This window comes from Scyliorhinus canicula, chromosome 16 (assembly GCF_902713615.1).
Source record: "Scyliorhinus canicula chromosome 16, sScyCan1.1, whole genome shotgun sequence".
NCBI lineage: Eukaryota > Metazoa > Chordata > Chondrichthyes > Carcharhiniformes > Scyliorhinidae > Scyliorhinus > Scyliorhinus canicula.
In genome coordinates this window covers 138,304,276-138,320,656 of record NC_052161.1, presented here as the reverse complement: position 1 = coordinate 138,320,656, position 16,381 = coordinate 138,304,276, and the positions used below count along the sequence as shown (strand labels likewise).

At 43.3% G+C, this 16,381-nt stretch overlaps 1 protein-coding gene across 5 annotated transcripts in view; it reads right to left on the bottom strand.

The window, feature by feature from the left end:
* ube4b (ubiquitination factor E4B, UFD2 homolog (S. cerevisiae)) overlaps positions 1–16,381 on the bottom strand; it is an 87,341-nt gene that overhangs the window by 35,250 nt on the left and 35,710 nt on the right. For 3 of the 5 annotated variants that reach the window (XM_038773799.1, XM_038773800.1, XM_038773801.1), the window contains 6 exons: positions 12,652–12,787; positions 11,049–11,149; positions 7,862–7,976; positions 5,060–5,143; positions 3,004–3,060; positions 2,190–2,306 (listed from right to left, as the gene is read on the bottom strand). In XM_038773799.1, coding sequence (XP_038629727.1) covers positions 2,190–2,306; positions 3,004–3,060; positions 5,060–5,143; positions 7,862–7,976; positions 11,049–11,149; positions 12,652–12,787 — 610 coding nt within the window. Of the gene's footprint in view, positions 1–2,189; positions 2,307–3,003; positions 3,061–5,059; positions 5,144–7,861; positions 7,977–11,048; positions 11,150–12,651; positions 12,788–16,010; positions 16,143–16,381 lie in introns of all 5 variants that reach the window. The other 2 variants (XM_038773797.1, XM_038773798.1) reach the window with 1 other exon arrangement.

The window sequence follows — 16,381 nt, the reverse complement described above, 5'->3', positions numbered from 1 at the left end:
AGGGCAGCAGAGCACAGGGCAGGTAGAGGGGACAGAGAGGACAGCAACAGAACATGTGTAGAAGGGGGTTGGAGCAGGGGCATATCAGGAAGCCAAGAGAGAGATTGTGGTTGGGGGGGGGGGGGGGGGGGGGGTCGCGGACACAGGCCACAAGGAAGCACTCTAGAATGGCTTCATTAGCTCCAGTTTGGAAGATGGCACCGTAAACAGACACTTTACAGGGTTCTTATACAATAGGAAACCCCGGAGTGCAGGGGCACATCCACCAGGTTAATATGGTGGATCCCGCAGGGGGGTAGCAATTTTGATAAGCAAGAGGACTGTGTTCACCACGGCAAAGATGGTAACGCCAAGAGTGAACGGTACGTCATGGTCAGTGGTGTCAACATGGGTACGCACAGACTGCTCACATAGAGAGAGAGAGAGAGAGAGAGAGAGAGAGAGAGAGAGGAGAGAGGAGAGAGAGAGAGAGAGGAGAGAGAGAGAGAGAGAGAGAGAGAGAGAGAGAGAGAGAGAGAGAGATGAGAGAGAGGAGAGAGAGAGAGAGAGAGAGAGAGATGGGATTGCATTCCCGTTTTCCCTGGCAGGGCAGGTGCAGACGATCACAATGAAGATACTGCCCAGATTCCTCTTCCTGTTCAGATCCATACCGATCTGCATCCCAAAGGCCTTGTTCCAAGCAGTAGAACCTGCAACCGGATGAGGCAGCACTTCAGTCTGACTAAGGTTTCCACCTTTAAAAGAGGTGGAGTTGGGACTTTTACACGGGGACAGACTTGCGACCTTAGGAGGAACTGGCGGAGAGACTGGAACTACCAAACAGAAATTAACTCCAACATCTGCAAGTCAAAACCTTTCTGCACAAGGAGACGGCAACAAGCACAATGTTGGAGGAGTTACTGCACGCGGACAGTCTGAGGTAAGGGGGACTGCGGGGAAATATACGGATGGCTTTTTGAAAGGACAAGCTCCCCACTGGACGAAACAAGGGAAAAGTGGGAGGAAGTGCGAAGAACGGAAATAAGGTGGGGACTCTGGAGCGAAGCACAGAGCAGGGCCAACTCCACCTCCTCCTGCACAAGGCTCAGCCTCATGCAGCTTAAAGTGGCGCACAGAGCACACCAGGCCAGAACCCGAGTGAGCAGGTTCTTCCCGGCAGTGGAGGATAAATATGAACGGTGCCCGGGAGGCTCGGCCAACCATGTTCTGGGCCTGCCTACACTTGTTGCGTTTTAGACAGCCTTCTTCGAGGCAATGTCCAAGGTTGTTGTGATGAGGGTGGAGCATTGCCCAAGATTGGCAGTCTTTGGGGTATCGGACCAACTAGAACTGCATATGGGGGAAAAGAGGGTTGATGCCCTGGCTTTGCTTCCCTTACCGCCCGCCAGCGAATCCTGCTCAACTGGCGATCAGCAGCACCACTCACAGCTGCAGACTGACTGACAGACCTATCAGAATTTCTCCACCTTGAGAAGATTATATACACCATCCAAGGGTCAGAGGGTGGCTTCCACAAAGTGTGGGGGCCATTCACCAACTTGTTCCAAGACCGATTCGAAGCCAACAGACCAGAGGAAACAACAAGGCGGAGGCCAGAAAGTGGCGACAGAGGCCAGAGGGCCCAATGCAAGACCACACAAAATAAAATCCTCAAAAGTAGGCTGACAACAGGAGGGGAAAGAGGAGAGAGAAAGGGCACTGCCTAGATATAAACACCGAACAACTACCCAGTAAAGGTGGAGTGAAGGGCCAGGAAAGGACCCTGAAACAGCAAAAGAAAGGGGAGAGACACAACAAAAAAAGGACAACTTGTAAATTGCACATATTTATTTCTCCTCATCTCTGTCCTAAATGGCCTACCCCATATCCTGCGACTGTGACCCCTTGTTCTGGATCCTCCTAGCCACAACATCCCTGCATCCAATCTGTCCAGAGCTACTCAAGGAGGGTAAATCCTTTTCGTGATACAAATGGAACACAAATAGTATTTTTTTTTTTTTTTAAATAAAAATCAGTTCCATGTGCAGTTTCCCAGACAAATACAAGACAGAAGAAGTTATTACATCTGCTCCTCCTCAATTCCACCAGACAGCAGTTTCCTCCCACTACATCCATTACTACAGTCAACTAGGTCCTTCGGAATTATTTTAGATACACAGATGGGTAATTAAATATGGAATGATACTTACATCATCTTCTGCAAACACAGAAAGACTGAAGAAAGAGCCCAAGACTGAAAGTCTTTGCAACTCTCTGCCGGTGCCTTGACTTAAAGGATCAGGCAAAAACAAGGGAAGCGAGATCACCTGGGAGAGGAAAAGAAATACACAATTAAACAATGGATTCATTCTTTCAACAATCACCACCAGTGAACGAGGTTCCAACCCCACCATGCCTTCACTCCCCCCCCCCCCCCCCCCCCCCCCCCCCCCCCCAATGATTTGTTATCATTCAATTTCTTGCTACTATAGAGCTGCCCCCGGTACCTTGCACAGGATATCGCAGCCAAGTCTGAATCGACCACATCTGAAATTCACTCAGCAGCTTCTGGTGGACGGCTTTGCTGGAGAACCATCGGATTAAGAACCTTGGCTGAATAGTGCCATTTTACCTCGGGAGGAGTGCTAAGTAACAGCTAAAATACTGCCCTAGCTAAAACCAACTAATTCCCTGATCAGGGGTTGCACTGCAACAGTTTACGAGTCAGTGAACGTCAGCTACTCACTGTATAAACTCCCCAAACCAGCAAAGTTTAATGCTTAGAATGAAGAAACATTTTATGCACATTTCATATATGTAAAACAATTTAGCTTTATACAATATCATTTTTCTTTCTCACTCTTTCTCCGCACCCCCGCCCCCGTTTGCTGTGTGGCTGGTCATCATAAACTATTACAGAGGAAACAATATTATTCAGTGCTTTCTTTATAAAGTTATTTTTGATTAAATAGTTAATGTAGTGAGTTGTACAGCAGTATCAATAGAAAAGGAAGTGAGCCTTACCAAAGTACACACAGGATGCGTCTTCCCAAACTTAATTTCACACAATTCTTGCAATGCCTGAAATGAAAAGAAGTGCTTTATTCAGTTTAATTGACTAATAGGTCATATAACTACAAGAAAGTGAACTAGCTCTGGACCAGACTAAATTTAATTGGGGTTTGATTATTTTTCCAATTTAGAGTATCCAATTATTTTTTCCAATTAAGGGGCAATTTAGCGTGACCAATCCACCTATCCTGCACATCTTTGTGTGGGTTTCACCCCCACAGACATGGGGAGAATGTGCAAACTCCGTACGGACAGTGACTCGAACCTGGGTCCTCAGCGCCACATGCAGCAGCGCTAACCACCCTGCTGCTCCTAACTTGGGTTTGATAAATTACATTTTTGCCAAACTATATTGCGCAGAAGGATTCTCCTGAAGTTACATAATCCTGGTGATGAATTTAGAGTTACGTAGGAATAGAAACATTATGCTATTTTTTCTGAAAGTCGAATAATTGGTCGGGCTTTTACTTTTTGATGGCAATCAGTACCATCTTTGTACACTACTTTCCAGCTCACATCTGCTATATCTTAACATATTTGGTTTGTGTTCAACAGGTTTTAGTTTTATTTTTTTTCCCGCTCCAGTGTGGGGGCATATTCGGAATTCCTTCCATGAAGTACTTATAATGGAAAAGACCATTCTAAAACCTACTGTCTTCCAATGCACATTTTTCTTTAATTAAGTCTCGCCTCAACCACACTCCTTGGCACTCCCACAATTCAGGGCATGAAGCAGGCCCGTCAGTATTCAATCGAGGTTCTCCCAGTGGAGTTCAGCTAACCCATAGCTACTCAAAAGCAAAGCAGTTTTGCTAAAGTGGCAGGGACGGATTTGGCCCTGTATCAATAAGAGAGCAAAATTGTCTCTTTCCGAAATATCCAACGGATGCCACTTTTGGATGGCATCATTTGCAATGGCTGATGTTCTGTATGCACAGAGTATCAGTTCTCTGAATCCACATCTTGTGGTTGCCTCTGGGCAACCTGCATGATACTAAAAATTGAGAAAATTGAGTTTATTTGCATTCATTTTCAAGATTTGAAAATGCAGCACGGTAGCATTGTGGATAGCACAATTGCTTCACAGCTCCAGGGTCCTAGGTTCGATTCCAGCTTGGGTCACTGTCTGTGCGGAGTCTGCACATCCTCCCCGTGTGTGCGTGGGTTTCCTCCGGGTGCTCCGGTTTCCTCCCACAGTCCAAAGATGTGCAGGTTAGGTGGATTGGCCGTGCTAAATTGCCCTTAGTGTCCAAAATTGCCCTTAGTGTTGGGTGGGGTTACTGGGTTATGGGGATAGGGTGGGGGTGTGGGCTTGAGTAGGGTGCTCTTTCCAAGAGCCGGTGCAGACTCGATGGGCCGAATGGCCTCCTTCTGCACTGTAAATTCTATGGTCTATAGTAAAATTTGCAGAGGAGTTTAAATCAAACATGAAGGTGTTAGGGCAGCACGGTGGCGCAGTGGGTTAGCCCTATAGCCTCACGGCGCCGAGGTCCCAGGTTTGATCCCGGCTCTGGGTCAGTCTGTGTGGAGTGTGCACATTCTCCCTGTGTTTGCGTGGGTTTTGCTCCCCACAACCCAAAGATGTGCAGGGTAGGTTGGTTGGCCACGCTGAATTGCCCCTTAATTGGAAAAAATTAATTGGGTCCACTAAATTTATATTAAAAAAAACATGACGGTGTTAACCTTTAACATAAATATCCAAAACAATTTTGTACATGAGAATGACATGCCTAAACTAGAAAACTTGTTAAATATAAAGAACTCTAAAGGAAATATGTTCATTTGTATCTAGCATTTTTGCATAATAAGTCAGAATAACAGTAGTCACAACAGACCAAGCATAGAGATTTTGTACAACAAAAGAAAGGTTTAATTCACAGCACATGAACCACATTCAGCAACATCTTGAAAGAATTCATACAACGAACAATGGACTCCGCAAAATTAAATTAGTACCATGAACATTTGGTCTAGAACATAGGAAACATTATGTTTCCACCCTGCTTACCACAAGTGGATACTTGAAGCTATCACCATCCAAAGAGCATTCTTTCACAGCCAGTGCTAAACCTTGCACAATTGGAATAAAGATCTGTTGGATAGAAGATGAGAATTTCAAACTCAAAACATCACGTTAAATTTTTCCAAGTACACAAAAAAGTATTTTTTGTTTGGCAAAAGTTCATTTCTGGACTGTCCAAGAAATCTATGGAATGGAAACGTATATGAAAGTACACGATATGGGAAAGAATGTGTATATTATTTCCAATTGTTCAGACTGTAGCTTAGCCAACTGTGGCGAATGGTGCTTTTTTGTTTACCTGAAAATGTGAAATATATCATAATCTATGAGGAGTTCCCAATTTAAATCCATATTTACAATTAATTTAGTTAACCTGAAATTGCAATTCCAAGAATTAATCATGGCACAACGTAATGCATTGCTAACCCATCATTTACATTCTCCCTTTCCTTTTTTGAAATAAATTAAGAGTACCCTTAATGTGGCCAATCCACCTACCCTCCACATCTTTTAGGGTTGTGGGGGCGAAACCCACGCAAACACGGGGAGAATGCGCAATTTCCACACAGACAGTGACCCGGATCGAACCTGGTTCCTCGGTGCCGTGAGGCAGCAGTGCTAACCACTGCACCACCATGCTGTCCCTTCCATTCTCCCTTTCAAACTACCAGTGCTGTCATCTCCCACTGTCATTTCATAATCATTCCGGAGTCTCCTCACTTTCCAGAATGTGTATGTTTACAATCTTTCAGAGAATCTCTACAGTGCAGGAAGCCATTCGGCTCATTGAGTCTGAACTGACCCTTCGACAGACCACCCCGCCAAGGCCCAATTCCCCACCCTAAGGGGCAATTTAGCATGGCCAATCCACCAAACCTGCACATCTTTGGACGGTGGGAGGGAACCCACGCAGACACCAGGAGAACGTGCAAACTCCACACAGACAGACAGTCATCCGAGGTCAGAATGAAATCAGTGTCCCTGGCACTGAGGGGCTGCAGTGCTAACCTCTGTGCCACCATGCCACACATTTCTGTACAGGGTTAGGTAAAATTAAAATCTTGTACTAAAAAAAACACAACATTTCTACAATATAGTGAAACACCACTACATAAGAATTTAAAATCAGCAAACATTATGTAGAATAGAAACATCAATTAAACAACCATTCCAATTTAAGGGAGGGGGCATAAATGCTTGCACTTTTCAGCACTAAATTTCATTGCTACGTTATCTAACTAAATTAAATTATTTTTGTGCAAAACCCAATTTTTTCAGAAATGCTCCTCGGTTACCAATAGGGTCTTGCTTGATATTGGAATCAGAGAGCCCCTACAATGCAGAGAGGCCATTCAACCCATCGAGTCTACACCGACCCCCTGAACGGGCTCCCGACCTAGGTCCACTCTGCCGCCATATCTCCGTAACACCACCTAGCCTTCGGGGCAATTTAGTATGGCTAATCCACCCAAGTTGCACATCTTTGGGACTGTGGGAGGAAACCGGAGCAGCAGGAGGAAACCCACGCAGACACGGAGAGAAAGTGCAAACTCCGCACAGACAGCCACCCAAGATCGGAAGAGGGTGCCATGAGGCAACAGAGCTAACCACTGTGCCGTTTGGTTAAAGAGTTTGGAAAACTCAAGATTGCAAGGGGAACAAATAAACTTGTATTTATCCAATTCATTCATAACCAAAAGACAGGCCAAAACATATCACAGCCAATGATGCAGTTTTGAAATATAAGCGAGTAGGGTAACCAAATCCTGCAGAGCAATATCCCACAATAATAAATGAAATGAATGGCCAATTAATCCATTTTTTGTTATGTTGGTTGATCAAGGAACGCTGGTCAAGAGACAAGAAAAAAAAATGAGCAGCACGGTGGCGCAGTGGTTAGAATTGCTGCCTCATGGCGCCGAGGTCCCAGGTTCGATTCCGGCTCTGGGTCACTGTCCGTGTGGAGTTTGCACATTCTCCCCGTGTCTGCGTGGGTCTCACCCCCATAACCCAAAGATGTGCAGGTTAGGTGGATTGGCCATGCTAAATTGCCCCTTAATTGGAATAAATGAATTGGGTACACTAAATTTATTAAAAAGAGACAAGAAAAACCAGCCCCCTCCTTTTGAATACGGTCACAGAATCTTTGCATCCACTTGAGACAGGCAAGCCTCGGTTTGTAGTCTCGTCTAAAAGACAGCACTCTGAGTATTAACCTTAGGCAAGATACACTGGCCTTGTGGGGAGCGTAAACTAGATTAAGTCAAAAGGATAAATTACAAGGGGAGATTACACAAACTAGGGTGTTTTTTCCTGGAATTTAGAGAGTTATGGGCTGATTTGATATGTTCACGATTTTAGGACAAACTGATAGGATAGATAGGGAGAAACGGTTTCTGCTGGTTGGGGTAATATGGAACGAAGAGGTTAGGGTCAGATCTTTCAGGAATGGTAGAAGTTTGGATCTCTTCCGCAAATGGAGATTGACACTCCATTAATTGTTAATATTAAATCAGAGATGCAAACATCTTTTGTTAGCTAAAAGCATCAATGGATATGGGACAAGGGTGATTACATGGAGTCAGGTTACAGATCAGCTGCGTTCTCAAAGGGCTAGATGGCTTATTCCGAGTCCATGTTCTAGGCGTCAGCCTAAACTGTGCCATTCTGGTCTCCGGGGTGGGTCTTGAATCTACAGTCTTCTGACTCAAAGTCAAACCAGTGAACCAAAGCAAACGTTTTTAGCAAGACATGAATGAATCAAGAAATATTTCCAAAACGTCTCACCTGTTTGAATACCTCGGTGTCCTGGTGAGTCATTCTAACTAGCTCTTGAATGAAGCCATAAGGAAGATTTCGACACAACATATACGGTACTAGCAATGATTGCTGCAATAAGGACCTGTGCAATATAAATATTTTTTTGTCTCATTAGCTTCATTGGAGTATCCCAATTCCAAGACAAAGTCCACTTGCTTCACTGAAAACTGATGTGGCTGCCTAGCTATAATGGGAATGATGAAGCCGTGGCATTTTCTGATCAACAATTGGTCCAGAGATTCTCTCTGGTAATGACAGATTGTCTAAACTGCCATTGACAGCCTTAAAACTAACAGGCCACTTGACATGTTGAGCAGTCAACTGTAATTGCTTAGTCCCTGTAATGATGTAGTTTAATATCAGGGAAAGGTGAATGTTTGCATTATTATTTCACCTTCATAAGCAACCCCAAGACAGTACTGTGGTGCCAGCTTATCCGGGACTTTCCAAATCTGAGCATGCAGAAAGGAAGTACATTGCATCAAGAATATTGCTTTTATTCTTTCAGATGATGTGGGTGTTAGTGGCTGGGCCAGCATAGATTCCCACCTCTATTTGCCCTCGGGAAAGTGGTGGTGAATCATTTTCTTGAAATGCTGCAATCCATGTGATGTAGGTACACTCAACAGTGCTGCTAGGGAGAGAGTTGCAGGATTTTTGACCCAGCAACAGAAAAGGAATAGCAGTATATGGTCTGTGGGAGGAAACCGGAGCATCAGTGTGTGGCTTGGAGGGGAGACTGCAGGTGGTGGTGTTCCCGTACATGTGTCTTTGCCCTTCTGATGGTAGAGATTGAGGGTTTGAAAGATGCTGTTGCAAGAGCCTTGGCAAGTTGCTGCACCACACCCTGGAGATGGTACACAGTGCTGTCACTGTGCATCAGTGAAAGGATTGACTGTTTGAAGGCGATCGATAGGATGCCAATCACCTGCGCTTTGTCCTGGATGGTGTCGAGTTTTTGGAGTGTTTTTGGGGCTGCACTCGTAAGTGGAGAGGATTCCATCAGACTCCTGACTGGTGCTGTGAAATGCTCCATGCATTCACACAGAACAGGGAAAGAACCCAAAACACTGGTTGGGTATTGGGCTGTTGCTTCACCTTGTAGAAAATATTTCAAAACGGTCACTGCAACCCTTTATGGACTGCTTCTAGATCATGTACAATTGTTGTGTTGTGTAGAATTTTACTGATACCTCCTTCCATTGATCTTCTAAAATGTAAACACATCAATTTATCCTCTATAATGTCAATTTAGCCGTGGATATTTCTGCCTAGTGACTGACAAATGAAAATCCTAATCAACTCCCTATGTGTAATATTACTGTTGAATAGGCAAGGGTCGGAAAATGAAGGATCCAGATTTATTGAGCCAGTATCAACAAGAATACATTTGATCCATGCATTTGATAATGGAGTTGAGAAAAGGATAGAGAAGGTGATTGGAATAAATACACAGCGACTGAGAAGAGTCGTTCATTGCCCATTATCCATCAGCATGCTCCTTGCATCCTGGAGATGCAAGTATGGGTGACCATTTGGATTTGGCTCAATTACCTTTTGAGTATGGGTATAAAATTCCACGACAGATTAAATAGTTCGGATAGAATTCATTACAAATAGATTCCACACGGTCCATCAATGGATTAGGGTTGATATGGGAACCGCCTCGCTTCAATATTTGGTACACATATTTGGTCATGGAGGGGTGGTGAAATATTGTTATGATCAAGACAGATTTGGCATCAAACAACAAAACAAGTTGGCCACCACAAGTGTGAATCTGTGGCCGCCATATGACAAGGTTAAGAGGACAGCCTTGGATGTGGGCGAGAAAGTTGATATGTGAGAGTTGAGTGAATGTAGGCAGCCAAGGGAACCATGCAGTTGAATTTAAGTGCACAAAAATCTGCAAATGCTGCAAGTCCGAAACAAAAACAGAATATGCTGCAAACACTCTGCAGGGTAAAGGGACGAGTAAACTTGCATGCCACAGATATTTCTTCAAAATTGACAGAATTTATGCGCAAGCTGAAATAACTGTGAAAGGTATAAAGGCAAAAGAGAAAGGGCGCGGGATTCTCCAGTCGCCGACGCAAAATCACATTCGGCCAGAGAATCCCCATTTGTGCTGAAATTGGGGGCGGCGCTGCTTTTGCAATGCTCCGCCCCCTCGAAAACACACCGTATGGATGACCTCAGGATGTCACTCGAGGCCCTCCCCCGATGCTCCGCCCCCGATGGGCTGACTTCCCGACGGCGTGGGTCACTTATGCTATTTTTCTTTTCGTGAACCTGGCGTGGCGGCTGCGGACCGCGTCCAGCAGGTCCAGCATAGTTGGGGTGGGAGGGATCGTTCCACGGGCAGGGGAACAGTATGTCACAGGCCGGGTCCGCACGCGGCCGGTGCCATGTTGTACGGCAATTCTCCGGCCGTATCCTCAGGTAAAGCCGGGGGCTTTACGCTGCGTGCCTGCTCATATTCCAATTGATTCATCGTCTCCATTAATATGATGCAATTAAGCTAATCTTTGCCTCAGCTGTTATATACGAGATTCCACAAACAAAGTTACATGAAACCATAATTGGTTTCAAATCACTGTCGAATACCTATACCCACCATGTGGAGTGTAAGAAAATCAATATACACGACTCCTGAAGAAGAAATAGGATGCTGGTTGGAAGCCAACTTTTTTTTTTTTAAAAACAGATATACCATTCCCTAGTCTGGAAAGGCAGGAGCGTAACCAATGGCAAATTGGACTCGTCAAATACTGCCGTTAAGTTTGTCCCTTCTCCAATGGCAAGGTTAGTGATTCAGTGTGTTTTGTCCATAACTCAAACCATTAATTATGTAATTAATTAATGAATTAAGTAATGGTGAGATTTCAACTACCGAATACAATAGTAGAAAAGCAAGCAGTTTCAGTGCTGTTCTACAGATATTTTAATGGTTTTATCATCATGAAAGCTTAAAAAAGTAAAACAGGGAATGCCAAGCAAAATAAAAATAAAAAATAAAATCAGCAAAGGCTGATGGAAATCAGGCTAAATCAGCAGGGAATGTTTTGACTTCGTGTTAATGCTCTTCCCCCAAAATTTTTGATTTAATCACAAGTAAACTGAAGTACATTTACATTTTACCAAATAAACTAACCTTGGCTGTGTGAGGGCTCCCTGCAATACAAGAGCTGTATGGGAGATACACTGGGATCGGATGTTGCTCAGCAGCTGACTAACAGATGGTTGACTGCACATCTGAAAACATTAGAGACAGTTTTGGTTACACTTAACATTCTGTGCTCGTTCAGCATTCACGGTAACATTTCAAAGCTAGCATAAAATACCCTCCCAAGATGACCGAGATGCAAGGATTCAATTTTTAAGAGTAATATTCAATCCCCTTAGCCCCACCAAAAACATGTGACTAGTATATTAATCATCGAGTTATTCTGCTAGCAGATTTACTGAGCAACTAATTTCTCACAAGTCTCAAGTCAGTGCTATTCAATATAGTGGTGGAACAGGTTTGTAATTTATTAAGAGGTAGAGGACTAAGGAAATAACTCTGCCCTCCACCTCAAAATATCACGTGGCATTGTGCAACTACACTGCATTTCTAGCCAAGTTGAAGTGGTGACATCCTGGACCTTGTCAACATGTTTACTGATTTGAAATATTTTTAACCACCAGTTGCCCTTTGAAGTCACTTGCAGTGTTCCAGCACTAGTATCAACTCACATCAGCAGTACATTGAAATGCAAGTTGAGGTTTGCAAGTATTGTGCTCACACTGTAGCCAAACTGTACACAAATATAAACACCTTTTTAAAATCAACTTTTCCTGACCTTGGTGCATCTGGCAGGTTTGGCATTTGTGTTTGCTACCTGTGAGGCCCATGGACCAAACTGGAAGCACTGGCATTGGAACTCAATATAGCATAAAAACAATACAGCATAAAAACACCCACAGTTGACAAAATACAATGTGTCTCCTGCCCTCTCTCTAAATATCTGTTAAGCACCTGTAACTCAGTTGCCAAGCAGTTTGATCTGCAACTTGCGTTTACTGCGATAGCACTAAACTTGGGCTAGAGAATAAATTCCCTCCTCTGTAGATGGCAAATAAGAGATCGAGGTGACAGCACGTTGGCACAGTGGGTAGCACTGCTGCCTCAAAGCGCCAGGGACCCGGGTTCAATTTCAGCCTTGGATGACTTTGTGGAGTTTGCACCGTCTCCCGTGCCTGCGTGGGTTTCCTCCTACAGTCCAAAGATCTGCAGTTAGGTGGGTTGGCCATGATAAAATTGACCAATAGGTTAGGTGGGGTTGCAGGGATAGGGTGGGGGAGTGCTCTTTCGGAGGGTCAGTACAGACTCGATGGGCCGAAGTGTAAGGGTTGAGGGGATCATCTGCTTTTGTCAGACCTGGCCTGGTGATAAGTCTTAATGCATCCAGCAGGTTTAATTTTGGGTTACAGCCAGTAGCAAGAGACTCATCTGCTGGGACCTGGTGGTGCAATGTGGGTGTCACGCAGCATAAAAGCTTTACTCGAGAACACATTTAAAATGAACAAACCTCCTCCTCCCCTCCCCTCTCCCCATTCCACATGGTCAGTCAATGGATTAGGGTTGATATGCGAACTGCCTCGCTTCATCTCATGCTTTACATTCTTATAGTCAAAAGGATGTATGTTGGCTGGACACCCAAGATTGCAAATTAATTTTTGGCTAGACCGACAAAAAAAAACTATTATTTTACCTTTGGAGCTTTCCTCTCTTCTATTCCAACTCTGTCAAAGCACTCTATGAGGTAGTTCAACATCTCCGTCTCCTTACATGCTTCGATTGTAAAACGATCACTGCCAGACTCTGCGCAAGCACCAAGTGTGCCCAAACTATGATGGGGGCAAAGGGGGAATGGAAAAAAAACAAACATCAAGCATTTCTAAGCAGCATGTATGAGGCTTGTGGTGTTGGGAGCATTCATGCTTTTTGTCTAACATTTTGTATGGATAACATTATGCAGTCAATGTTGAATAAATACCTTCCTGTAGTCGTTTAAATCTGTACTTTGTGCAAATAATTACAAATTAAAATTAGATGTCATTCTCAAAATGGTGTTCTTAATTAGAGTTTGGGATGAGAGTCTTGAATAAACTACAATAATGCAACTGACTTATGGAATGTTAATCCAGATGCCAAGCAATTAAGAGTAAGACCACCAGTGGAACAGTTTGAAGCCCAATTAACAAAGATACCACACTTATTTACTTGTAAGGTCTCACTTTGCCCTGGGATGAGATAGCACAGACGTGCTCCCACTATTCTCAAAAACTATTCACACTCCTATCTAGCAATTCACGGAGTGGCACAGTGGCGCAGTGGTTAGCACTGTAGCCTACCGTGCGGAAGACCCGGGTTCGATCCCGGCTCACTGTCTGTGTGGAGTTTGCACATTCGCCCCGTGTCTGTGTGGGTCTCACCCCCACAACCCAAAGATGTGCAGGTTAGGTGGATTGGCCATGCTAAATTGCCCCTTAACTGGAAAAAAAATAATTAGGTACTCTAAATTTATTTTTGAAAATCTAGCAATTCACAAAACAAAGCAGAGTTGGCATATAGGAAAAAGGAAGAAAGAGCAGCGTGGGAAAGGGGGAAGACGGGACAAGTTTTAAAATGGACTTGGTTTCTTTGGCAAAACAACTTAATAGACACTTCCTGATCATATGAAAAACATTTCATAAACCAGTCAAATTGTCTTTCAGAGAGGTCACAGGGACATAGATGTCTGCAGTAATGAAGTCTTGTGGAGCATCAAATTGTATAACTTGCTTGAAGGAATAAAGTTAGTGAATAAATCCAGGTATACAAGGTCAAATGTTTCAATGCATGGTGTCCAAAAGGTACAAGAATATCCAAATAGCGAAGTTCAACCAACTATATAATAAATAGGCTGCGCGCAACAGAATCATGACAGATAACGGCTGGTAGTTGTTTATTTTAGTGCCACCACTTATTATTACCATATCACATTGCAGTGTCACATATTGACTGATCAATATAAATAAGATCAAGCATATTTGAGTCTAAAACAAGTTTGAAAATTAAATAAAATTTTAATTCATTATGAAATTCATTTCACATTTTGATGTTTCTCATCCAAGAGCGGACCAGCGTGTGCCTTCAACCTCAGAAAATCACAATACCATCTCCTACTTCAGGGTGTCACAAACTCTCCAAGTTGGTCAATTAGTACAAAATTCGGAGTAATTTTGCATGGTTATGAATGGCTCAAACTTGCTCTGTGCAGACCTTCACAGCTGAGAAAGGAGCGGGATTTCCATTTAATCATAGTCCAGAGGTGAAAGGGCAGTATTCAAATACACATCAGCAGGTAGTGAATAACATTCATCTTGGCTCAAAAAGACTGTTAATTTCATTGGCGTTAGTGGACAGTAATGGATTTTTAAAAATTATTTCACAGGACCTGGGTATCGCTGGTTGGGCCAGCATTTGTTGGCCATCCCCAAGTGCCCTCGAGAAGGTGGTGGTGAGCTGCCTTCTTGAACCGATACAGTACATGTATTGACACCTACTGTGCTGTCAGGGAGGGAGTTCCAGGATTTGACCCAGTGACAGTGAAGGAATCGGTCTCATTTACAGCTCCCAGCACCAAAAGCATGACTGCAGCAGCAACAACCAACAATACTCCTACCATAGAAAACCATGCAAGGACAGCACGGCGGCACAATGGCTAAAACTTTTGCTTCACAGCACCAGGGATCCAGGTTCGATTCCCGGCTTGGGTCACTGTGCGTCCGCCCTTGTGGGCTTAAGTAGGGTGCTCTTTCAAGTGCCGGTGTAGACTCGATGGGCTGAATGGCCTCCTTCTGCACTATAAGTCCTATGACTATGACAACTATTTCCCTAATGCTCTTTCCCATCATTTGTGTACATACTAGACTACTAGACTTGCCAAAAACAAGAGGAAAAGCAAGCCATCTCCTCCAAACTCCCAATCATTTAGATTGTCCTGTAAAGATCTACTGCACAAAAAAAAGACTAGCCTTTCAAAACTAGGATATGGATTTCCCCTTTCCATATTAATTTCTATTCAGCTCAACTAAAATTGGGAAATTATCTTAAATGATATCATGGGTGTTAAAATCATGTCTCATTACGTAGAAGGAACAACTCTTTAGGGTATACAAACCCTACCATATCTTCCCAAAGCCCAACAAGATGGCAAGATGGCAAGAGCACAACAAATCAGAACATATTCAGCTTGCCTTGTGCACAAGAATACTTCTCAATTTTTTTAAAACCGAGGGAATTTAATGATTCATGTATCGAACATGTAGTCTAAACACATTTCATTAGCAATTGGTTTTACCAACTTTTTAAGCCACGTCACATTTCAATACAATTACTGCAAACAAAGTACATTCAAATTCAATACTGCTGGGCTTCAAGTTTTCAGAAAACTTGCAATCCTGGTAAATAATTGTATTTGTAGCTTAACCCAGGTTTGGTTGATCCATTCCGAAAATACAATTCAACTTAGTTGGTGAAATCAATGGAGGAGGCATTCATATTTGTGGTTGCAGCTTTAGTGTTTCTATTACTGCAATACTTCAATTTGCTTCTATGTGGTAAGCATTACATTCGGCAAGCATCATATTTGTTTAAGGGTAAATACCAGTACATTACAGCACCAATGAATGAAGCGTCACAGAGTTGCAATCAATCCACACCATTGAGCACTCCAAAGGACAGTGTTATTTGAGAGAGAGAGAGAGAGAGAGAGAGAGAGAGAGAGAGAGAGAGAGAGAGAGAGAGAGAGAGATCACCGTTTACAGACAAATATTTTGATATATTTTCAGCTACACTATACAGACAGGGCCGGCTCACTCCCCAACACAGCATTTACAGCTCAAATCAAAAGCTCCAAATCCACACAAAACATTGCAGAGGTGAGCAATGTGAAAAAAAGGAGGTGTGATTAGAATCTGTAGCTAAGTGCAGGGGGGGGTGGAATTCACACTAGTTAGTTGCACATTCCAGATGTTTAACCCATGCCTGTTATAACAAAAGTTGCCAGTCTTTTACAACCAATACCTGGAACCAAACTGCACACTAGACAAATCAACATCATCTTCCTCCTCATCATCGTCATCATCATCATCACTGCTGTCCTCCGGTAAATCAGAAAGAGCGAAGAGGAGAAGGGAAAAAGGGTTGTTGTAGATACTACCAGTGGGAAGATGGAGAGATTTAGCATAAAAACCAATCCAGGGAAGGGAAGAGAAAGACATTGAATCAAAACATGAGCGTTAATGAATTGGTTCTCTTATGTATTGTGCTTAAAATGTAATGTAGAGTGTAATAAACAATCTAGTTGTATAATAGTTTAAGAACAAACTGAGATAATTTAGAATTAACTCTACATGCTGAAACTGAATGCTGCAAAGGTCTGGATATATGCTCTG